At 33.0% G+C, this 24,488-nt stretch overlaps 3 protein-coding genes and 1 long non-coding RNA gene across 6 annotated transcripts; 2 read left to right on the top strand and 2 right to left on the bottom strand.

The window, feature by feature from the left end:
* Positions 1-6,607: 6,607 nt before the first annotated feature.
* On the top strand, positions 6,608-10,395 carry LOC123222571 (protein TRANSPORT INHIBITOR RESPONSE 1-like). Its single transcript, XM_044645414.1, has 3 exons — positions 6,608-7,379; positions 8,374-8,866; positions 9,158-10,395. Exons 1-3 carry the CDS (start codon positions 6,910-6,912, stop codon positions 9,977-9,979), a joined length of 1,785 nt encoding a protein of 594 aa, XP_044501349.1. The 5' UTR covers positions 6,608-6,909; the 3' UTR covers positions 9,980-10,395.
* Positions 10,396-13,339: 2,944 nt separating this feature from the next.
* On the bottom strand, positions 13,340-15,851 carry LOC123222708 (rRNA-processing protein FYV7). 3 transcript variants are annotated; one of them, XM_044645625.1, is made up of 5 exons: positions 15,445-15,851; positions 15,294-15,345; positions 14,927-15,121; positions 14,294-14,403; positions 13,340-13,860 (listed from the first exon to the last, which is right to left on the bottom strand). In XM_044645625.1, exons 3-5 carry the CDS (start codon positions 15,102-15,104, stop codon positions 13,552-13,554), a joined length of 597 nt encoding a protein of 198 aa, XP_044501560.1. In that variant the 5' UTR covers positions 15,105-15,121; positions 15,294-15,345; positions 15,445-15,851; the 3' UTR covers positions 13,340-13,551. The 3 variants fall into 3 exon arrangements, with proteins under 3 accessions (XP_044501560.1, XP_044501559.1, XP_044501561.1); XM_044645624.1 differs by having other exon boundaries at positions 15,298-15,345; positions 15,445-15,847; XM_044645626.1 differs by lacking the exon at positions 15,294-15,345 and having other exon boundaries at positions 15,445-15,850.
* A 2,606-nt stretch (positions 15,852-18,457) lies between these two features.
* On the bottom strand, positions 18,458-19,996 carry LOC123224281 (bidirectional sugar transporter N3-like). Its single transcript, XM_044647899.1, has 6 exons — positions 19,873-19,996; positions 19,735-19,771; positions 19,439-19,649; positions 19,209-19,370; positions 18,996-19,115; positions 18,458-18,901 (listed from the first exon to the last, which is right to left on the bottom strand). Exons 1-6 carry the CDS (start codon positions 19,979-19,981, stop codon positions 18,665-18,667), a joined length of 876 nt encoding a protein of 291 aa, XP_044503834.1. The 5' UTR covers positions 19,982-19,996; the 3' UTR covers positions 18,458-18,664.
* A 2,340-nt stretch (positions 19,997-22,336) lies between these two features.
* LOC123222566 lies at positions 22,337-24,422 on the top strand. Its single transcript, XR_006503664.1, has 2 exons — positions 22,337-22,825; positions 24,227-24,422. It is a non-coding gene; the product is annotated as an uncharacterized LOC123222566 (long non-coding RNA).
* Positions 24,423-24,488: the final 66 nt, after the last annotated feature.

Genomic DNA, 24,488 nt, shown 5'->3' with positions numbered 1-24,488 from the left:
CATCACCATCACTGTCAACTCACATTCTCTCTCCATTCTCGAGACATATATGAACGTTTCGTTAAACTTTAGATTCGCGTCATTTACATGTTTATCTAAACAATATGATATCTCTCTCAAATCTCTAGACTCAGAGTGATTCCTAGTTAGGCCATGAACCTATGTCACTCCTTGCAATGCAAAAATGGCTAGTCATCTTGAAGTCAAAGCAATTTGACCAAGGACTTTCAAATATGCAATTTTTTGTTTGTTCTCATTCATGCCAAAACTCTGGAGTTCTTTTATTGCTTATCGGAAGTGGTTTACATGGTGTGTAGAGAGACTTGTTAATGGGAAAAAGTATGGACTGAAAATTGCTTAGAATCATATCACTCTAATACCATTACATCAAATTTGTCTTATTCTAATCATAATTGTATTGAAATAATGTGATTTAGCTTGAAACACACCATCTCGTGCAATTTTGGCTAAATCGGACAATTTTATATATAGTTTGATTGAAATTAAATCTCACTAATTTATCGGTGACTATTTTAAATTTTCTTTTTTAATCATTATTATCCTTAAATTAATATAAATTAAAGGTTAAAAAATACATTTAATAAAATTTTGAGATGTTTTCATCTTTTCCATGCATCAATGATAAATTTTAATGAATTTCACTAACAAAATCGGGTGAAAAGTATTGTTCTTCCTTAAGGGAATTACAAGCATTGGACCGTATAAAGGACAAAAACTTTGAACACCCCGCTTAAGAAAACTCCTCAAATCCAACATAAAATCGAGATGAGTCGAAGCCAACATTTGGTGTTCGTCATCACCAACTAATGGTCCCATTCACTCACCCATTAATATTAACATTATATACCAAATGATTCTATTCATTAACGAATCTACACACCGACCATCCAAATTCTCAATTACTATTTTTTTCACCATTACCTAATAAAGATCACTGTATCAGTATGAAAAAGGGGAAAGAAATGTAATTTGAATGATGAAGTCGGATGTTTAATAAGCCTAATGCCAAAATTTTACTATGTATTATTTAATTGAATAATTTTTGAATCGACCCAACTCCAAGCAAAGCATGCCTAGTCTAAATCTGTCACTTAGTGAAGAAGCTTACAAGAAACTTCGAACAAAGTCCGTCATAAAACATGGTTTTGCTACTTTGTTTGGCAAAACAATCCTTCACCATCAATTACAATACACTTTTAAAAAACCTAAAGGTGACAAAAAAGAAGGGTCACCTGTAAAATCTGTGGGTATTTTATCTAAATACATGTATAAAATTTTAGATTTTTATACTCGTATTCAAGGATAATGAATTTTACAAATGGATTAGGTATTCTCGTAAGTTGTCTTTTTTTCCCCTATTCATCATCATCATCTTCTTCTTCAAAATTAAACTTACAATATATTTCTCTTTTTTTAACATAAAATGAATTCAAATATACTCAAAGATTAAAAAATTTATTATGTTGAAACAAATTTAAAAAATATAAGTATTAAATACTTTGTTATAAATATTAATTTCTTGTTTAATGCTAAAATTCTTTAAATTTATAAAAAAATTTTTTTTATAATTTGAGGTAAATTTTCATTCCTCCATAAAATATTTATATATTTGACAAGAAAAATATTAAAAATTATGAAAAGAATACAATTAAAATATAAAAAACAACAAAAATAATGAGAAATTAATATTAGCTAGTAACTTACGGTTAACTTGTATCCATAAAGTCAGATATGAGTTTTAAAAATATTATTTATATAACTCAATTCGTTTTATTCACATCCGTTTTGACTTGAGTATCTTATCCGATTTGGTTATTTACCACCTTTAAAAGAACCGCCCATTATTTATTGGTTCATCATCCACATCTCCCACATCCATTATTTAGTTTGAAATGAATCAAACAAACTTGTGCACGCAATTCACAAGTCTAAAGTTCGAGAATGAAGAGCAGCAAATTAAGTCTAGTCATGAATCTAGTCATAACATTGCAATTTCACGACTCCATCCAATTAATTATAGCCCCAATACACATTCTTTTACTGTTGTGTGTCATGCTTTGTGGACCAGTGGTACTTACTTAAAAAAAAAAAAAAATCTTCACTTTGATATTATTTTTGTTTTACTAGCTCTAGCTTTATTGGTAATGATTAGTTTGTCGTTAGTATTTGTTTATTTGTAAAGCCCATTTTTGTGGTTGGCTAAGGATTACGGTGGAAAATTATTGAACCTTAATTCATAATTTAGCAATCTTAATATAAAACCCATGTTGCCACGTGGAAAGGACAAGAAAAATAATTAGGTAAGACGACAACTTTTGGAAGTAGCAGGAGCGCATTACGTGATAGTAATTGTACACGTTTTCAAAAAACGGTGTTGGATTTGGATAATTATGATATCATCACCAAGTCAACAATTGCGATTAAGTGGATAAAATTGTCAAATGAAAAATTGACACGCAAGTAGGTAAAAGTTTAAGAGAGATAATTAGGCAAAAGTTTAAGAAGGTTTTGCTTTTTATATTATTTTGTTGCGTCGAAACTCCAGTGTACAAAAGACATAGAGCTCATGCTATGTAAGAGAAAGATAAAAAAGAAAAAGGTAACGTCAGTCAAGTTGATTGGACAGTGCAGGCCGGCACTAGGGAGCAGACTTTGTTCGCCTCTCTATTCTCCTACTCAACCCAGTTTTTGTTTTCTTTCTCGAAGGCCCCCACGCTGCTTCTTCTTCTTCTTGGGCTCGTGTCCCAGTTTCTCTCGTCTTAATCTTGGTTTCATTCTAATGAGATATTTATTTGTTGGATGTGTAAAAGATGTCAATTTTGATTTAAATATTGGGTTTTTAATTTTAATAGAGGAAATATTTTTTTATAAAAATAAAAATAGAGATAAGAGTAAAAAAATATTTTTGTAATTTGAGAGAAAAATACAAATATTTTCTCTTAATTCGATTTTGTTTCTACCTTTATTCCTATTCTTATTTTTGTCTTATTTTTATTTAAAATATTAATATATATTTTTATATTTTTAGAGTATTTATATTTAATAAATTTATTTAATTTTTTGTTGTGTATATTAAGATGGTTAATATATATGATAGTTGAAATAATTGGTTCGTTTTAATTTTAATTAATTTTATTATAAATATTTATATTATATTTAAAATATATGAGGAAAATATTTTTTCTTGTAAAAATGAGAAAAAAAAAATATTAAAGGGGATATAAAAATGAGAATTTTCTTTATAAAAAAAAAGAATAAAATTTTATTATAATTTTCGTAACATAGGTTAGGGCGAAAATTAATATTTTTTATGAAAATAAGAACAGGGATCGTGATCTTTTTTCCATTACCATCGCTAGATGTGCGTATCTATCAGATAGTCAATAATTATCTGTGAAGTATCGTATTTGTGAATTTGATTTAAAGAAGAAAGTTGACGGCATAATATTTTACATCAATTCAAAAGTTTATAATTTGATGATTATAATCTTCAAATAAAACGTTGCAAAATTATTCGGTCAATGATGCCATTTTCTAGAGATTCCAATCAGTGGGAGCCATCTAAAACTAACTGCAACTCACTTTTTATACGTTTGGTCAACAAAAGTTCGCCAAAAATATCTGTTTAATGTCGTAATCAGTTAAAACTTTTTTTAACTTTGTCACACACAGGCGCACATGCACTAGACAGATGTTAAAATTTGATTGGATAATTGGGAGAATAACTGTTTTCCATCCAAATTATGTATAGAGAATAAGATTTCATCTTTAAAGTGGAATTGTAGCACATTCTCACATTTTCTTTATTTTTTTCACCTTAAAAGATTATTTAAATAATATTATCAGTATAATTTCAAATTCTATTTTATTTTTTCTCTTCCCTCCTCTCATCCTCCCTCACCTTCTTCTTCTCCACTAAGAAAAAATCTTTCACTGTCACTAATATCAAATCACAATTTTTTATTTTATTATCGACACTACTAGAAACTATTATTATTACCATTAAGACTCACCATGCACTCCAAAAATATACTATTAGAGACGACCATCAACACTATTATCATCTACCACACACTCTGAATAGTATCCTATTTAGTTCCATGGCCACCAACACCCATTACACAGTCTTAAAATACATTACTAGACACTACTATTAATATTGTCAACACTCACCATGAAATTAAAAAAGTATACTACTATATTCTATTACCACAAACACCCGTCACACACTTTGCAAATACACTATTAAACACCACCACCAACATTGCCAATACTCACCACATACTTAAGAAAATATACTAATAGATTCCATTGCCTCCAACTCCCACCACACACTCCAAACTTACACCATCATATACCATTATTGCCAGCAACATTGACCATGCACATTGAATTTGCCACCTTCTTAAACTCTTGTTTCCTCTTCTTCAATTTTCACCTCATTATTGAAATTTTTTATCTTAAACTCTAGTCAATGCCTCTATTAAAATGATGTGATTTTCACTTTTTTTCATTTTTTTGATCAACTCTTAAGTCTTATAAATGAAAAAAGATAAATATTTATGAGTTATAACAGATATTCATTAAATTAAAAAAATGAAATTTAATGAATTAAATATTAGATTCTCAAATAACGAGGGCAATGAGAGAAAAAAGTTAATGAATTATTAATATGTTATAAAAATGTTCATATTTAATAAGAATATTTTTTTCTTTTTATCATTTTTATCATAAAATAAACATAATTTACTAACAAAATCAGATGAATTAGAGGATTTTATCATGTAAGCGCAAAATCTTGTCATTAAAATATGTGCATTAATAATTCTCATAGGCTAAAGCGTGGGCGGGTTGCACATAAAAAAAATTACATTTAAGTAGTCATAAGTATAATTTATTACAACTAACACCTAAACTTAATTTCTTTATTCTCACCCACCCATCATTTCCTCAATAATAATATGACCTAGTAAAATCAATTATTGTCGAATTGAGCGTGAAAATTTGATGTGTATAGTTTGGAGTTGTCATCAATGGTGGTTGCATTTGCCACTCCCATTGGGCAGCTTGGGCATGCCGCCTTCACGTGTAGAGGATTAATTAAGAACAGCACCAAAGGTCATGATTGACTTCATTTTTATTGTGTCCATCTCCAAGTCCTAGAATTCGATTTCTGAAAACATTACAAAATTAGTCTCCAGGGATTCCCGGAGAACCGAGCGTGGGTTTATTTATTTATTTATTATTTCTCAATCATCATTTCTTACAATATTATTTTATGTGCAAGACAACTCATCTCCCGTATTTACTTAATTTTCTCTGTTTCCTGGATTAATTAAATAAATGATAAATCATTATTCTCATTTTACAGTAACCCTTAACGGTTGCTCTCCAGAAGGACGCTTTCCAACGACACACCTATCAACGGTCAAGATCTTTCTTTCAAATCTTGATCGTTAAGTTTTAAGTTTTAACTCTCTTTCAGCTTTTTCGTGCATAAAAAAGACGGGTCTATGGTCTCCATGCCGAGACCGTGGAGCCCCATAATACCATGTCCTTTTCACAGGACTGACAACTGTGCCCCTCATTTTTATGAAATGAGAACGAAATAGATTAGGGGTATTTCTGACATTAGGGTTTTGATATCAATATTTTTCCACGTACATGCACCTGAGGTAATTGTTGGGACCCTTTGCCGCTTTTACTATTCATGGTAAATTGTTTTTACTGTTTTTGGGTAAATGTGTAACTCGATTCTATTACCACACAGCGCACACTGTTAAAAGGTCCCCTCCTCATCTGACGGTTTCATTCAAAATGTGACGTGCACCAATTTGTATCTTCTACTTTTTTGTAACAAAACGATTACCCTTTTTTTAAGACTGAAATTTACCTAATTAAACTGTTAAAATACAGTTTGATGAGGTAAAATTTACTTACGTAACTGCTAATTGGCCTAACATTTAAGTTGTTTTTTGGTAAAATATTCAACTTTATTCAAAATGATATTTCCTGAGATTTTTCACTATATTTTATTTACCTTTTTTGGTTCCCGGAAAAGATTTTGCCAAAAAAATAACAATTTAAATGTCAGGTTGGTTGGCTACTTGATTGAAGGACGAACAATTAGTTTTCACTGTTTAGTTGTTGTATACATAGTTCACATTGTACATGTTGAGAGTCTGAAAACAGGAGAAACACGCTAATAAACTATTCAACGGCCATGATTTCAAAATAACAAAACTTCACATCAGATCATTCCTCATTATTTAACTTTTCTCTCTCAATCTGATCCCCCCAATATCTGATTCCCTCAGATCCAGCCGTGCAACTCAAATCATGAGATTCCTTCCTGCACTAACTCTTCTACACATGAAAACACTTCATCAACACCCTCCTTCCCTCCTGTACACGATAATTTCAAATCCAGAAATTCCAGATCATCTCATCCCACGATATTGCGAACTTCTCTTCTCGCCACGCCACATCTGCACTGGTGCCACTTTCTTTTACATAAACCCGTTTTCTGCGGCTCCTCTTCGTCGATTACGGATGAGAGCATAAACTCCCACCTTCCATCCAACGGATAAAATCAATATGCTAATACGTGTCGCAATTTCAACCGTTGTTATTTGTTTAACCATAGTTAAAATCTAGCCCCATTAGTTTTACCTACATAAAATTCTTTATCTATTTTAATGTTTGTTGTCCTACGCTTGACCCTCTTTCACCGACCTCACCTCAGTACTGAGTATAAGCATGTTAATGGCATTTTAGATCCAAACAAGACCAGCACCGAAACATCACTTCTCTTCCCTCATTCTTCCAAAATACTTTGAAAAAATTTGAAGATAATTTCTGGGAATTCAAATACTTAATTCTGTTTCCATGTTAAAGAAAATGTCATACTCATCCTTTCCAGAGGACGTGTTAGAGCATGTGTTTTCGTTTGTTCAGTCGGACAAAGACCGGAATGCGATATCTCTGGTGTGCAAGTTCTGGTTCCAGGTCGAGAGGAGGTGCAGGAAGCGGATATTCGTTGGGAATTGTTACGCGGTGAGCCCTCGGATGGTGACCAGACGTTTTCCCGATGTGAGATCAGTGGAGCTAAAAGGAAAGCCTCACTTTGCTGACTTTAATTTGGTTCCTGAAGGTTGGGGAGGTTACGTGTATCCATGGATCGCTGAGATGGCCAGTGGTTACCCGTTGTTGGAGGAGATCAGGTTGAAGCGTATGGTGGTTTCCGATGAGAGCTTGGAGCTGATTGCCAAGTCTTTTAAGAATTTTAAGGTTCTCGTGTTAAGCTCTTGTGAGGGCTTCTCTACCCAAGGACTTGCTGCCATTGCTGCTAATTGCAGGTTTACTTTTTTATTACTTTTTCTTACGATGGAACTTGCGAAGTATGCAACTATATAATATTCCTTACAGTTGGTTGTTTTGAGTGGTGATGATATTGAATGTGTGATAAAGATCCCATTTAATTGTGCAATTACGTTATTAGTTCCAGTTCATTTTATTGTTTTTTCATAATATTTTCCAATAAAAAAATTTTAGTAAATCTATAATGTTTGCTTCAACTGAGTTGAATTTGTAGGGTTTGTTTTGAAGATTGGGTATCCGCAAAATGTGGACTTTTTGTTACATGTTGACGGTGGCTCACTTATGCTTCGTTTTTTTCACTCTTAGATCTGGTGTGGGTGTGTTCTTTCAATCGCTAAACCTGTCAAGTTGACTTGCGTTTCTTTGCTCTCTCTTATTGCCTGTAGAACATGACGAGGGGTTGTCTTGCGTTTTATTTATTTTCTGGTGTTTTCGTCTTGATCAATGCGGGTGTTGTTTAGAATCCTTCAATAGGATTCCTCTTTCCTTACTCTATGTCGATGCAGAAAAGAGGATGGTTTTGCTTTACTTGATTTGCTTTTTATCATGCTTCAATCTTTTACCTGAAGATTCTGATGATTTATTCACTCGGACTTGGTTTTTTGTTTTGGGGGAAAACTCAATTTCTGTTTCCTTCTCTCTCTTATTTTAGTTTGGAATCTTAGAATGGAGACAAAATTTTCTTTATATGTGAAATAAATTTGGTTGTCTGAACAGATCAATTAATTAGACTGGGAGTGGGCTTTGTTTTCTGGAAATCCTCTTTGTAGAGGAAACATACTTTGATAAGGCAGTCTAGTCACTGTCATTTACGAAGATGGCAATGAACTTCCAAGTTTCTGTATAATTTTTTTTTTTTCTATTTTTCATTTTTATTTTGTCTATGGCTTAATATGGATTCCCTGTGTTTGGATTTTCTGTATTAAATCACTTATAAGGTCTTAGAACTTGTCATCTTGTATGTTGGTGCAGGAATCTCAGAGAGTTGGATTTGCGGGAGAGTGAAGTGGAGGATCGAAGTGGGAATTGGCTCAGCCTTTTTCCTGAGACATACACATCTCTTGTATCTCTTAACATTGCATGTCTAGGGTCTGAGGTTAGTATATCGGCTCTCGAGCGCCTTTTAGGTAGGTGTCCAAACCTTAGGACTCTTCTCCTCAACCATGCTGTACCTCTTGACAAGCTTGCCAACCTGCTTCGCCAGGCTCCTCAGCTTGTTGAGTTGGGCACAGGTGCCTATTCCGCTGATATGAGGACGGATATCTTCTCAAATCTAGCAGGAGCTTTTTCAGGGTGTATGGAACTTAAGAGCCTGTCTGGTTTTTGGGATGTGGTCCCTGCTTACCTTCCAGCTTTTTATTCTATTTGCACTGGACTGACATCATTGAATTTGAGCTATGCAACTATTCAATGCCCTCATATCATCGAGCTGCTTAGTTTCTGTCCCAATTTGCAGCGCCTTTGGGTAGGTTTGATCATATACAAGTATTTGTCAACTTTTAGTTATCATCTCATTCTTTTTTTTGTAACCGCTAGCAGGAGATGCTTCCTTTCTGTATATAACAAAATAATCGGCCTATGGTTATTTTTGAGTTTCAATGCTGGGCATTTCAAGTTTATCACTGATTTCATCTGTAGGCATTCCTTCTAAATGTTCTGTCAGCCTACTTTTGATCTTTTCTTGTGAAACTTGCAAGAACTTCTATCATCTTATTGCTATACTAGGACTAATCAAGGACATCATTGTGATTTTCAGGTACTGGATTACATTGAGGATGGTGGCCTTGAAGCCCTTGCCACATCTTGCAAGGATCTGCGGGAACTGAGGGTATTTCCATCTGAACCATATGGTGCTGAGCCAAATGTATCTCTGACAGAGCAAGGCCTTGTCAGTGTCTCTGAGGGCTGTCCTAAGCTTGAGTCGGTTCTCTATTTCTGCCGCCGAATGTCCAATGATGCATTAGTTACCATTGCTAGAAACCGTCCCAATATGACTCGATTTCGGCTTTGTATTATTGAGCCGCGAACTCCTGATTACCTGACTGAACAGCCACTTGATGTTGGTTTTGGAGCCATTGTTGAGCACTGCAAGGATCTGCGGCGCCTCTCCCTTTCTGGTCTCCTCACAGATCGTGTGTTTGAGTACATAGGAACCTATGCTAAAAAGTTGGAAATGCTTTCTGTGGCTTTTGCTGGAGAAAGTGATTTGGGACTCCATCACGTGCTTTCTGGGTGTGATAGCCTTCGGAAATTGGAGATTAGGGACTGTCCTTTTGGTGACAAGGCTCTTTTGGCCAATGCTGCAAAGCTGGAGACAATGCGATCCCTTTGGATGTCTTCGTGTTTGGTGAGTTTTGAAGCATGTAAGCTGCTAGGTCAGAAGATGCCCAGGCTTAATGTTGAAGTTATTGTTGATGAGAGGCAACCTCCAGATTTGAGGCCAGAAAACTTCCCCGTTGAGAAGCTTTACATATATCGAACTGTTGCTGGGCCAAGGCTTGATATGCCTGGTTTTGTGTGGAACATGGATGAAGATTCTGCATTGAGACTTTCTAGAAAGGGTTTCCGGACCATTTAAAAGCATCAAAGTAACAAACCAAACCCTGTGGATATGTCGCAGGTACATGCTCTACATGCTGCTCATTGCTTCACATTTAATTTTCTGTAGCTTAATATATAATTGCTGCCCATTTTTAAGTGGGGGAGAAGATAATGAGGGTAATACAGAGGCTCAAGAACTCTATTGCCATTGATTTCACTTGGCTGAGCGATGGTGTACCAACTAGTATTTAATAAAGAGATAAAAGCTCCTTTTGTGTATTAATCAGAGTTGCTATTTGACTTTGGCATAGTCACCATGTATACTATTTGCAGACTTTTGCATGTTATATGCAGCATTTGTAGCAACTATTTATGAAGGGTAGTAATAGTGTTGTGGGACTTATTTGTGTCATTGTTAGCTATTGAGGAATAAAATTTCAAATTTTGGTACAATTACATGATTGCATTTGGTTGTGGGAAGCCATTTATTTACCGAAATCAGCTTCCGAAAGCCATATAAACGTTATGATATAAAGAAATGTACAACTCTAGTCCCCTGGCCGATCATAGATTAAAGAAATAAACATAATACGGAGGAGATTTGAGTTTCTTTGTTTAACGACTATCAGGGCATTGCCAAGTGATTGAGATTGAGATTGAGACTGACAAAGCTGAAAACCATGTCGGCATTGTATATTTAAAATATGGGCGTATGAAATAGTTAGGATAAAATACAGAAGGCCAAAGAACTAACTTTAAAAAATTTGAATACCCACATATCTATTAAAATTTACGGTTAAAGTTAAAGATAAAAATATTATTTAGCAAAATTATTTTAAAAAATTAAAATTTTATCATATTTCTTTCTCTAAGTTTAAAAAATTAATAGTTTTTTCTCAACTCAAAGTTTGAAAAGTGATTGAATCTCCAATAGAGTTTTCTTTTTCTTTCTCTAGCAACCACCTTGATCTTGGTTGAGAATCAACCTTCATTGTATCTTTCTCTCTCACTGGAGATCATGCGATAACATGCATTTTTGTTGGACAAAAAATAATTTGTTTTTGTTTAACGAAAAGGTTGTTTTCATCTCTTTTGGAGGACGCGATGATTTCAATCAAAGATCAATATGCTTTAATAGAAGAAGAGGAGTCTGCGAAGGCCGACCGTTGGAGATGGTCACCGGAGAAGGGAAAGGAAAACCCTAAGAGAGATTTGGTCACTTTTCAAATCTTAGATTAGGGAAAAATTGTTAGATTTTTAAATTTAGTAGATAAATGTAATAAATTTTTAGTTTTTTAAAATAGTTTTACTAAATAACATTTTTACTCATAACCTTTAAAGTGAATTTTAATATATAAATAAATATTTAAATTTTTTAAAGTTAATTATAAAAATTTGTCGTTTCACTAAACCTTAAGGGGGACATAGTCGTTTGGCCAAAATAGAAATAATAATAAGTACCATTCAGATTAAAGTCTCTTAGGGTTGGATTCGAGCCGAGCCAGCTCGAGCTCGAGCTCGGCTCGGCTCGGTTCGAGCCCGAAACGAGCCGGGCTCAGCTCGGCTCGATCGAGCTCTAGCCGAGCCCGAGCTGGCTCGGGTTGACTCGGTATATTTTTTTTAAAATTTTTTTATACAAAACGGCGTCGTTTTGATCCATATATATATACAAAACGGTGTCGTTTTGATATAATAAACGAGCCGAGCCGAGCCGTTACCGAGCCGAGCTGAAAACGAGCCGAACTCGAGCCGAGCCGAATTTGGCTCGAGTCGACCCTTAAAAAGCCGAGCCGAGCTCGAGCTCGGCTCGGCTCGAATCCAGCCCTGAAGTCTCTAGACTGCGTAGTGGATGATCTCAGGCACGTATGAATTCAGCTTCTTTTTTTTTTTTTTTTTTTTTTTTCAAATTGTCAAGATGACAAATTCGGTGGCATTGGTTGCAGATTTATCTTGTGATGATGGCCACACGTTTAATGGTTTTATGATGATGATCATTCTCTGTTGCTAATGATTGTTGCTGAATTCATACATATATATTTCAATCACTTATAGCCAATTATAATGCATGGTGATGGTGATGGTCCAAGTCTATGATGCGAAAGCAAGTCAAAATTGGCATATACAAAGTTAGTCTTATTGATGAATCATGAATCTACCATCTCCTCCGCTCCATCATAAAATTGATGCTCTTTATGATTTTGTTATCAAATAATGTTATATATATATATTTTATATATAATTTAGATACATAAATAATATATTATCATATAATTATATATTATTTTATTTTTTATTTAAAATCATTTAATCATATAATAAAATATCATTTATATATTAAGATTGTATATTAAAAATCTGTACGTATAATTTTATTGTTTAGGAAAAGACTGAGCAGCGTGAAACTTGGAAATTAAATGGGGACGCTAAAAGCAAATAATCTCAAACTCCATTACCCCGTCAATGGGTTCTTTGTGTCATCTCATTCTGTCAATGGTCACAGCATTCTTCAACCAGTAGTTTTTCTAGCCATTTGACGTCAATGTTGACCTCATGCCTGATGATATTTCCAAGGTTTTACAAAATTTTCCAGATTTAAACTAAACTTTCCACCATAGCATATAAGGAAACTTAAACTTCCAAACAGAAAAAGTCATCTAGATTTATAAGAACCATTTCCCTTCTCCCAAATATCATAATCAAATAGCAGGAGCGCTTTTATCAGATATGGGGAAGCTCATCTGCTCGGAGATAGTAGATTGTGGATTGAGTATCACGGGGCTAATCACGGCACTCATAATAGCTCTCGTTCTGATGCTGTTCTGTGTCCAACCTCCACGTCCCCGCTGGATGGTGGCAGCCTATCCTCCTGTCGTATTAATTAGACAATGAGAAGACAGTTCTTCAACAAAATTTCTATGATCGGCTTTTCATTTTCATGAAAGCAGTATATTTTCCTTTTTTATGGGTGTGGCTTCTGTGATCTACTTTTCATGTTTATCAGTGGGCTTTGTTTATTTTTGGCTGTCTTTACTCTTTCCTTCCCTAATGTTGTATAAAGGGTCATAATATTACTTGGGAATTTGTCACCAGGAGTCATAATTCTCCTCAGAGTCTCCCTGTAATTGAATGCCCTTGCTAAATAAAACTTTTCCATGGTCTGTTGCACACTTGTTTGTTATAAGTTTTTTCTCATAATGCTTGCTTACACAACTCAAATTATCATCTGCTATGCAAGACACAATCTTTCAGCTAACAAAACCATATCCTAGTAGTAGAATTTTATTCCATTATAGTAGTGTTTTCACCAGATCTAAGTTACCATCAAGCAAATGATTTAAACATATAACCTAAAAAATATTTGTTCTGACTTCAACAATTACTTGAAACCAAAAAAATGTGCCACTCAACTTCAATTTATTAATTATCAAAACAAGCTACAACAGATGTTTGTTTTTTCTTGAACTAAAATCTCCTCGACCTAGAAAACTATTACAGCTGAACTTATATCTATCTAGTTTCAACAAAATAATTCAAGATTTCTTATCCACATCAGTTTGTGCTACCATTTTCATGAATAAGGTAAACAAGCTAAAGATGCAGAATTTCAAACTAGTTACTGCTATTAACTGAGTTTTTGCTAGAACTTTGAATGGTCTGCAAAAGATGTTCAATCCTATACTTCATCACAGGCTGGCCATATTTCGTTTTTTTGAACATCTTCGCTCTTGTTGCCTTCCTTTCAGCTTCAGCCTTTTCTCTCTCTTCCTTCTTTGCCTGAATAATTGCCTCCTTCTGTATTCTTGCCTGCTCAATTTCTTCACGCTTCTTCATATACAATTCTTCCATACTTGGTTTCTTCTTCTTCTTCTTCTTGTTCTTTATATTCTTCTCATCAACATCTCTAGTTTGAGCTTGATCCTGCCACAGCCATAAAAAATTGGATGATTCAACAATATCAAGACCTATATCAATATACATATCAAAAATTACATTCTGATACCAGAATTTAATCAGGAAATTGGGTTCCAAAACAAGAGGGTATAGATTTCAAGAGGAAAACCACATGGCATTGGCAAATATAAATAAACATTTTTTGGGGTCACCTAGACAAACATTTCCAATGTATTCAACCTGTTAATTTACCCTCTATATCCACAAATGCAAAAGCAATTGTAGAATACTTAACATAAGCAAATGAAAATCAGATACCGAAGATATATAAACAGTACACAATCACTTGTGTAAAGTAATACAGTAGACTTATTTAGCTTCAACCTAAAGATATTATATATATATATATATAGATAGATAGGTAGAGAGAGAAAGCCAGAGATATGGTATAGTCACAAACCTCTACAGGTCTTATGGCCAAGGAATTATCATTCTGTTGATTCTGTTGTTTCAGTGACTTCTTATACTTGCTCACACGCTTAGCATTCTTGTAGAATTCCCTCTGCTTCTCTGATAAAAACAACGAGAAGATTGTTTTAGGCTTACTGTTGGCTCTTTGTTCAAATAAAAGGACAAAAACTTGTCTTAAATCACACATTAAGAAACTAGTAATCAATCCAAAAAGTTTCAAATAGAAATTCATATATTAACCCTTTCAGAGAGTTCTAGTTATTAAGATGGACTTCACGCTAGGTCATTATAGATTCAAGGCCAACCAATTAACTCTACATCTCATTTGCAAAGTGAACTTAAATTAACACTGTTTATAAACAAAGAAAAATTCATTACATACCAAATAATAAACGACACAGCTAAACCCAGAACCAGACGAACATTGCATATCTTAAAAGGCCTCAACCTAGTTAAATCCGGTCCAGACTAAAGTGATTTACACACAATTCACCATTCCCATTATATCATTCAAACAGAAAGAAAACCATAGAAGGAATAAGAAATTATAAATTATCAACACAAGACAAAACAAAGTTTCAGGTAATAATTTAAAGCTTAAAAGAAGATTAATTTTTATTACTTTTGAATGCAGGATTGTACTTGTTGCTCATTGATTTGGCATTAGCAAAGGCTTCGAGAGAGAGGCCGGACCCACCCAATCTCTGCATGTTCTTCTTCTTCCTGTTGTTGCCCATGCTCGATGTTGAGCCGTTGATTTTGCCAAATTTTTTTGCATCTTTGGAGTCCCGATGCTTCATGGTTGCAAGAATTCAAACTGGAAAAATCATTCAAATCCTCTAAGTCACAGAATGCAGAATAAATAAAGTCTTCTAAAACACAACACAAATTCACAACTTTCAAAACCCAAATCTCATAAACAAGCCAAGAGTCAAACAATCTAAAAAAACAACTCATCAGATCACAAAGATATGAACTTTGAAGCATACCCACCAAGCAATTGAGGTCCGTCACACCACACTTGAGCTGCTCAGCAAAATTCTAAAAAGACAAGAAAGAAAATCAAAATTGCGGCAACATACGAACCTAACAACAAGACTTCTACGAAGAGTTCTCAATTGGATAAGTAGAATAGCGTACCAGATTAAGTGCACAGATGAGGACGGTTGTTACAGACTTCGCAGATTTCGAGACGCCGGAGAGGAGGAGAGCTCACGCCGAGATGAGTTCGTTGACACTTCGAGACGAGGGCGACGGTCAAGAGTTGAGACGCCGGAGACGGAGAGGATTCGTGACGACGACGGAGAGGTTTCGTGACGACGACGTAGAGGTGATGGTTAAGTTTAGGGTACCCTACAAATTGCAGTGTAAAGGGCGAAGGAGAGCGAAGATACGGTGCCCTTTTTACTTCGACTTGATATGGTCCACCCACATGAATAACAAATTTAATGCCCTAACTCGAAAAAATTGATAGTTAGTAGGTGAATTTATATGATTTTCCCCCGCCGTGTTTCTATTAAAATACAATTGCTTTGCTTCAATCAAGGGTGAAGAATCCATGATAATAATAGTAAAGAGACCTTAAAGATTTTATAGAGGAGTGTTTCAAGTTCACAAGTTCCATACAAATAAGCCTAACCCTAATCAAGGAAGGTTGATTATTTTCAACTATAAGAATTTTATAAGTTGGGATAATGTAAATTCACTTTCTAGACACAACAAAACTTTAGAATTATGTAATCTTGAAGATTTCTTAGAAAAAATTCTGAAAAAAAGAGTGTTTTGAGCAAGTGAGTGATATTAAATTTGTCAATTGAAAAGCAAAAATATACTATTAATCAATTGAAAAGCAAAAACTAACGCTTTATACCTATTCTCAAAGTTTGAAAATTTTGAATTTTACTCTTAGGGTCCGTTTTCTTTCTCTAGCCACTACTATTCCGATCGACGGTCAAGGCTTTTTACTTATCTTCTAGATCCAATCACGAAAGACGATCACCCACCATCATGAAAGATAATGAAGCATCGTCTTTCGTTATCTAGATCACTTCTTCCCAATTTGGATGATGATGAGTTATCTTTCATCAAAGAATATTATCACTTTTTCCTTATTGACAGTCAGATTCCTAGATGAAACCTTAAAAACACAAATACTCATCTGTTATTTAATTTTTATTTAAATTTTTAGTTACATATAAGGATAAAATTGTTATTTTAACAATAATTTTAAAATAAATAAAATTATGTCTCATTTTTTCACCCCTGCTTAAAAAGTTGCATTTTTCCTTTACTAGGGTTTATTTTTCTTTCTCCCATTTTTTGACCACCTTCTCTGTTTCTAGTCGACGACCCATGTCCAGTCTCTCTCCCTCATGGTGATCTCTCTCCCGACCCTATCATTAGTTGAAAATGGAAAACCTCTCGGATGAATTGTCTATCAAAAACAAAGAAAAGGAATTGTCCATTGGCGCTTCATTTTTGACAAACGATTCGCCCATCTCCGTCAAAGCTTTGTGAAGATGGGTTGGCATTCTAGTTGTCTTCTTGTTGTCAACTGAAGACAATGAGTGGAAGACCAAGATTCGGCTAATGACATTGCCCCATACCATAACTAGCTTGACGTTTGGGAATCGCATTTGATGAATAAGATTCAATAGATTCGAATAATTTCACTAGGTCGTCTGTTGTTAGGAGAGAAGGCAGACGGAGAGGATGTTGGGAACGAAAAGCTAAAACATGAAAATTATGATATTAATCATCTTTTATTGAACATCGATAAAATTTTGCAGAACTCATGGAACACCTGTTTTAAAGCTTCGAGCATAGTTTGTTACAGGTGGAATAAGATCATCTATTTGGTTGCAATGCCCGTTCCACGACCAGAATGCTTGTTCAATATGGTTAAAGTCAAGTATGAGTTTGTTCCGTAACCCATTCCAAAAGGCCTCAATTAAATCGTTCTATTCAAGAAATCCCTTGCAGGATTATAGGAAATTTGAAATTCCCATTATCCCTGGAACACTTACAATTAGTTGTACCAAAGTCTAAAATTTATACATAATTAATAATTAACCTTCTTGATTTTGCACTTATTTTTATAAGAGTGTATGTTTTTTCCAACAAATCTACGGTTTCAGATTTGTCTGTGTGTTGTGGGATACAGTTACAAAGCATATTATTAATTTTATAAAAGTATTTTTATTTTATTATTACAAAAATATATTGGACAAATTATATTGTCAACAAGAAGTAATTAAATAAAGAAATTAAAGAAGCTCTACATGTCACTTTCTCTATTAATTCACAAATGTGAAGAAATTCTGGTCATTAAACGCTGTCATTTCATGCATTAATCACGTGGATAAATTAATAAAGAAAATAGTTGGAATTGCACGTATTGGATATCAAAACAGGGGAGTACCGTATATAATAGGAAAGAATGGTATATAAATATAATAAATTAAATTTTAAATATATTAATTAATTTTATATAATATGAGTTTTGGTTTTTATATTTATAAATTTAATATATTTTGATATGGTATTAGAATATAAATTAGACAGTAAACTTAACAATTTAAAATTTTTTTAGATATAAATGATAACATATTCACTCAAACAAATTTAATCAAACAGTATATCTAATAAACTATATAGTTATATTTCAAAAAAAGTATTAAAGATTAAAAGAAAGAAGTCTTACATCTAATAAAAAATAAATAAAACAAATAATATATAGATATAATAGATTAAACTTTAACATAAATTAATTAATTTTATATAATATAAGTTTTAATATTTATATTTATAAACTCAATATATTACAACACCATGATATATTGCTCGCTGTATTGCTAGCAACAAATGACCATTTACTAATGGGATTTAATGAAATTTGAACGAGCAAATTGAAGTCACTTCGAAACAAAAGAGGGACCAGTTTAACATAAAAAACAAGAAAGGCAATCCGCAAGCAGCCCCATGCATAAAGAGAAAATACAAGACACAGAATTCTGTTAGCCGGTATCATTTAGACTGCCGTGCACGGTGTACTCAAATTCAGTCATTATTATCTTTTGCTATTTTCAACTTAACGTAAGACGCCATGCTAAAAGAATTAACCAGAGCTGGAAAGTTTGGAAGATACAATCACTTTAATATGGCTGAAACCATCGAGGAGTAATTATAATTTGTATTTGATTAAAGGTAAGATACCCATATAATCACATTATGGAACGCATATTTAAGCTGACTGATAAGCTATTTTTTCTTTTTTTCATAAGGTTAACTATAAAAATAAAATTATATTCCGATCTATCGATTAATCTCGTCAGAGTATGAAGTGTGTTCGTCTCCTGGATCACACATTTTCTTCACTTGGTTGCATATTAGTTGTGTTGGGCAATTCTGAAATTCCTTCAGTTTGTTGTGGGCGATCAGAATTGTTTCTTGGCTGGTCAGCTATATTGCTCATGTGGACTCCGTTTGCTTCCTCTTTAGGATGAACTACCGGCATGATTTCGTTGCCTCTTTTTCTGTAGACGATGTATAATATCATCTGTGTCACTCCAAAAGCTAGGCCCAAAATATTTGGTGTCTGATTAAGAAGCAATACCATAAACAATAAGTATAGGAAATTATACATATAGGTTAGCTTTAATGGGGTTGAAGGAATGTATATATATGCTTACTGCGACGAAGAAATCCTCGACAGAAAGGCCATACATGAACCACATAACAGCACAGATTGTGAGGCAGACGGAGAGTGGAAATGGCATGTATTCTGCGCTCTTTGTTTTTATGACCAACCTCTGAAAATATTGATCAATGAAACACAGTTAGTGTTGATGAATGAAAAGTGAGCTTCGCATCAGAGTTGGTGAAAGTGGTATGTAGATACGGACAATGACACTAAGAGGAGCCGCAAAAACACAGACAGAAAAGACGGCACAGGTCCATCCCACAATTGTCATTCGTCGATGACCCGTGGAGAATAGGTAGGTGAAGAGTGCAACCAATCCAAATGCTCCAAAGTTGAAAAAGACTAGCAACTTTGCCGTATAAGTCTGCAAATGAAATTAGTACAAAGTTTAGAATAACATATTTCAACACCTTAAAGAAGTGATGGAAATACCTTGGAACTTTTGGTTGCATATATCATGTAGAAGATGAGGTAGAAGGATTCAATGACGCATCCAATTGAGTTGATGGTTATGAGCAAAATTCCATTAGGCTTCAGGAGCCCATAGTACAACGTCAGCATGGCACTAAACAGTGCTACAGAATATGGGACTGATTGGAACCCTTCTGTAGATTTTTTCTTGAAAATTCGGTAGAATGTTGGCCTATAATTTTTAAGTAACAGCTTAGTGAAACTCCAATAAATTATACAAAGATCTAAGCAGAGAGAGAGAGAGGGAGAGAGCTTACAATGGTGCCAAATAAACAAGGAAAGACACAACGTTACCTGCACAAAATGAAGAACAGATTTTTTTGACACGCTTAAGCAAACAGAAGGTAAAAAAAAAAAAAAAAACTGAAGTTTATGAAAGAAAGTCCAATAAGTACCAAGAAGGCCAAAAATAAAAGATGTGTGAGTTCCAAGTATCGCCATTCTTGGTGGTATGAGGCTAAAGCTGTTGAGACTTGAGAGTAGAACAAGGAGCTTGTGGATCATTTGCAGGGAGTGGGTCTGTATATATATACACAAGCCATGAAGGGGCAGGTGCTGACCGGTGAAATAGATGAGTTTGCTTTCTACTATATTTTACTTCGTTTTTTTTTTTTTCAACCAAATTAACTGTTTTGAAATTTTTCTGGAATGTTATATATATTTATTTTAAATGTATAATTAAGTATATATTTAATATATATGTTATTAAATAATTTTAAATTAAAAATAAAATAACAGTTAATTATATAATAATACAAATAAAATAAATGTCTTTAAAGGAGAATACACATAACATTGCTCAATCACAAACTAACTACTTAGTATTATTGGAACATTAATTGAACGCGTGTCTAAAAACATAGATATTGATTTAAGGCTAGACTACCGACATTGCTTAGCTCTGTTGAAATGTAAATGCCTAATTACCGGTTAATTATCCTGCCATGTGTCACAAAAAATTTATTATTCCCTAATGCCCCTACAATCCTAAAATGTATAACCATACTTACCTAATTTTTAATATATAATTAAATATTTATATAATATATGATTTAATTATATAATAATATGTTATTTGAATAAAATGAGAGTCATATAATTTTATTGATTTAAAATTAAAAAAAAAAAAGCTATTGTATACAAAAAGTTGGGTTTTAATTTTATATCTCAAACAATGTGAGTGTGTGTATATATATATATATATATATATATATATATATATATATATATATATATAGCATTTAAATTTGTTTAATGGCAAGTATTTGTGGAAAAGCGAGGATAGACGAATTAAGAGAAGTTGGCATGCATTAATAGTTGAGAAGCAAACTGGTTTTAAGATTGAGCCAATTTGATGACGTGAAGCAAATGATGTGGTGGCGGAAATAGATATATCGAGGGAGTTGTTTACGTCTGCTAAGTTGGATTTAGCACGTGAGCTATTGTATCCTAACCCTACTTGTCTTGGTTTCCTTTACCTTTTTTTTTTTTTTTTAAAAAAAAAAGAAAAATTTAGATACACATATTTTTAAATATATAATTAAATAAATAAATAATATTTTTATTATATAATTAAATAATTTTAAATTAAAAATAGTATTAATATTTTATTATATAATAATAATATATCATTATATATTTAAAAATATATACTGATAAAATTCTTTATTCTCCAGTTACATGAACCCTACCCCATTCCGCGCCGCTCCAAATCAGTTACTCGGATTATGTCCCAGATCTATGGTGCAAATTATTAGTTCTATAATCATAGCTTTTGTCCCCGTCATACTCATATTAATTTGTGATTAAAAGCCCGTGGTTTTATATTGATGGATTTGCTTATTGAGCTGACTCATGCTAACCATTAATTATGAGCGTCTTCTTTTATTATTATTATTATTATTATTTTTTACGATAAATAATAAAACTATATATAAATAATTTTATATGTAAATAAGATAATCGGAACTGGGGGGTCTGCTTGTTTTATGTATTAATGGATATTCCTTTTTATTTATCCATTGCCTGGCCCTTCCCAGTTGATTATGTGTTATACATATAACAAACTTATATTTAATTCAAGGGGCTAATTAAGAAGCATCTGACGAGCAAATCGACATCCATTCTTTTCTTATACAAACTTATATTCTTCTCTTATACAATGCATTTCTATTTTAGGGTAACGAGAAACATCACTTGAGTTGGATTACGTTTTTTAAAATCAAATTAATCATGTTAAATAAAATAAAATTAATAATTTAATTTTGATATATCTTTAAATAAAACTTGAATTCATATATTTTTATATATAAAATCTGTTATTTTGTGATTTGAATTATTACATTATTCATATTTGAGGGAGTTCAATAACGGCGATACCAATCATTAATTGAAACGCGATGCTGTTTACACAGGAAAAAAAAAAAAAAAACTTAATTGGGTTATGTTTGAAGAAAGATACCGTGTACGTTTATTTAAATTATTTTTAGGAAGATTATGGAATTTAAGTGCACTAAAGATTAGTGGAAATCAAATTAATAATGTGTCATTACCCACACATAAATCCAATTATAAAAACTAAATTAGATTACTTGTATGATGTGGGTTCTGGCTAAATAACTATAATAAAGAGTAATACAATTTGAAATTGCCTGCTTCACCTATAAAATGTTAATTTGAAGGTGGTACATTTTGATTAACTTAGATGTTTAAAAGACCTTAAAGTTTACCATTTTAAGGTAAAGGCTTCTTAATCTAGTAGGAATGGCACTATGATCAAAATGTTGAAATCACTTTGACGAAGAAAGCTTACATAATTTTTGTTAATTAATTCGGAAGAGAGCAATGATAAAGGCCGTCTCTTAATTTGATTGAGTTGTGTGAGTAATTATCAGATTCGTTAGCAGCAAATCAACTGAAGCTAAACCTCTTTGGAAATAGCTATGCACAGGCCCAACAACGACGACATGCAGGGATTGAGAGAGAGAGAGAGAGAGAGAGAGAGAGAGAGATGCAGGGACACTCTTGCCTTCATTTCCGCAGTTGTTGTGGGTATTGATAAGGAGAGTCAGATGGTTTAATTCTTTCACTTTGTCAAAACTTTGCGTCTCGTCCATTTTCCCATCACTGCTAAGTGGCAATATTTGTCTGCTTTTGTGTTAGCTATAACTTGTCTTTCTTTTATTAGTTGATTATTAGGGTTTCGTTTTCATATTTCCCTAGTCCCCAAACAGACGGCAAATTACAGTTAATACGGACGTTGCGTCCATGTGCATGTGCCGTAACAAATGGGTTCTGAATTCTTTGAATCGCACGATAGAGTAGGAAATGAGGCCTCAAAATTCAAAGGTTTGTGCCAATTTTCACTCTCAATTTAATGAAGTTAGTTATATGGCTCTCAACTCAATAAACATGTGCTGAAATTAAATTTAAATTTTAGATGGGCCATGCATGGCTACGTCTTCCTTGGTCGCTGCTCCTCTACGATGATTTGAACTTCTAATCTAACTATAATTTATGATGCCTACGTTTGGCTGGTATTCCACTTGGAATGAATGAAATGAATTTATGTCATCTCTTTGATTTCCTAGGTTTTCCTACAGTGTTCTTCAATAACGTTTTCATCCCACTTTTGAACCCACATCATTTTATTTATTTTAACATACAAGTAATTTAAGCATTGTGAGTATAGAGGCCAAAAATGTTATTGGGGTTTATTTTGATGGTTAAAAAGAAAGAAACGGATTATGTTTACCAACTAGCAAATGAAGATTGACAATAGATATTGTTCCATAAATTGATTAATCTAAATAATGCTTGATTTAACTTAGATTGTTCCATAATCCCACCCCTTTAGATGCACAATTAACCTTTCATATAAAATTGATGAAACTTGGAAACGATTTTGGCAAACTAAGAACAAATCATGATCACAAATATTTAAGTTTATGATAATAATATTGTGTGCATGTAGAACATGTTAGAAAATTTTCCAAATGTGGGTAAACTCTGATATTGTCTTTCTGTTAAATAAAACCGAATAAATATATAGTTAAAAATCAGTTTGCTAGGCATTATGTGATCATTTTATAAAACCCATTACACTTCATATTGAGTCTTTTAATTTGAGTGATAAGTGTGAGCTGTTGTGGTCTATTGAACTTTTAATAAGAGAATTTAATAAATTTATTAATAAAATAAACTAAGTTCTTTTTTCTAATATATATGTAATATTTTATCCCATTCCTATCTATTACATTTTGAAAGTTTGCTGGGAAGTATGACCATTATTGCCTAAGGTTGATGTTCAATCTAAGTTTTGCCATCAAACTATACTATTTTGGGAGATGGCTCAATCAGGTTTCTCTAAACCTTTGAATTAGGTTTTAGTATTTTATAATCTTATGTGTTTAGACTTTGAATTAACTATTGAGAAATTATAATTTATGATTATTGTTTTTGTCAATTCATATTTTGTTTTACTTTTTCGACCAATAACATAAATTAGTAATGAATTACACTAGATATAATTTGTACCTTTGTGTATTTTATTACAAATAAATAGGGCATGTGAATCATAATCTAGTTTTGCCAACAATCAAGAGAATTTGAATCATTGTATAAACAACTCTCTTTTTCATCATTTTGCAACCTTAATATTGACTTTCTCTTTCAAGTTCGTTTTTGCTATTTGGGTTATTCATTTAAGCTCTCATTTCTATTAATCCTCTTCTTAAATTCTTTTGGTAGGCAATCATCTAACTGCAAATCATGAAGATTAACGATGATAGGACATTAAAGCCATTTAACCTCCCAAGTCGAAGAGATTTCAGCTTTCAAGTTTAAGGGGATTTGAACTTCTCCTTCTAAGTCGGAGACTTACAAAAACGAGTGAGATACTTTTATCTCTTTTCAGATCTATATAACCACTGTCATTTGGATTTAAGTTTCAATTGCGCAAGCTTGCTATGTGCTAAATATGAATTGATCTCTTATTGCATTTGACAATTTT

This window comes from Mangifera indica, chromosome 8 (assembly GCF_011075055.1).
Source record: "Mangifera indica cultivar Alphonso chromosome 8, CATAS_Mindica_2.1, whole genome shotgun sequence".
NCBI lineage: Eukaryota > Viridiplantae > Streptophyta > Magnoliopsida > Sapindales > Anacardiaceae > Mangifera > Mangifera indica.
Note: the sequence above shows the minus strand (reverse complement) of the source record. Positions and strands in the feature narration are given on the sequence as shown.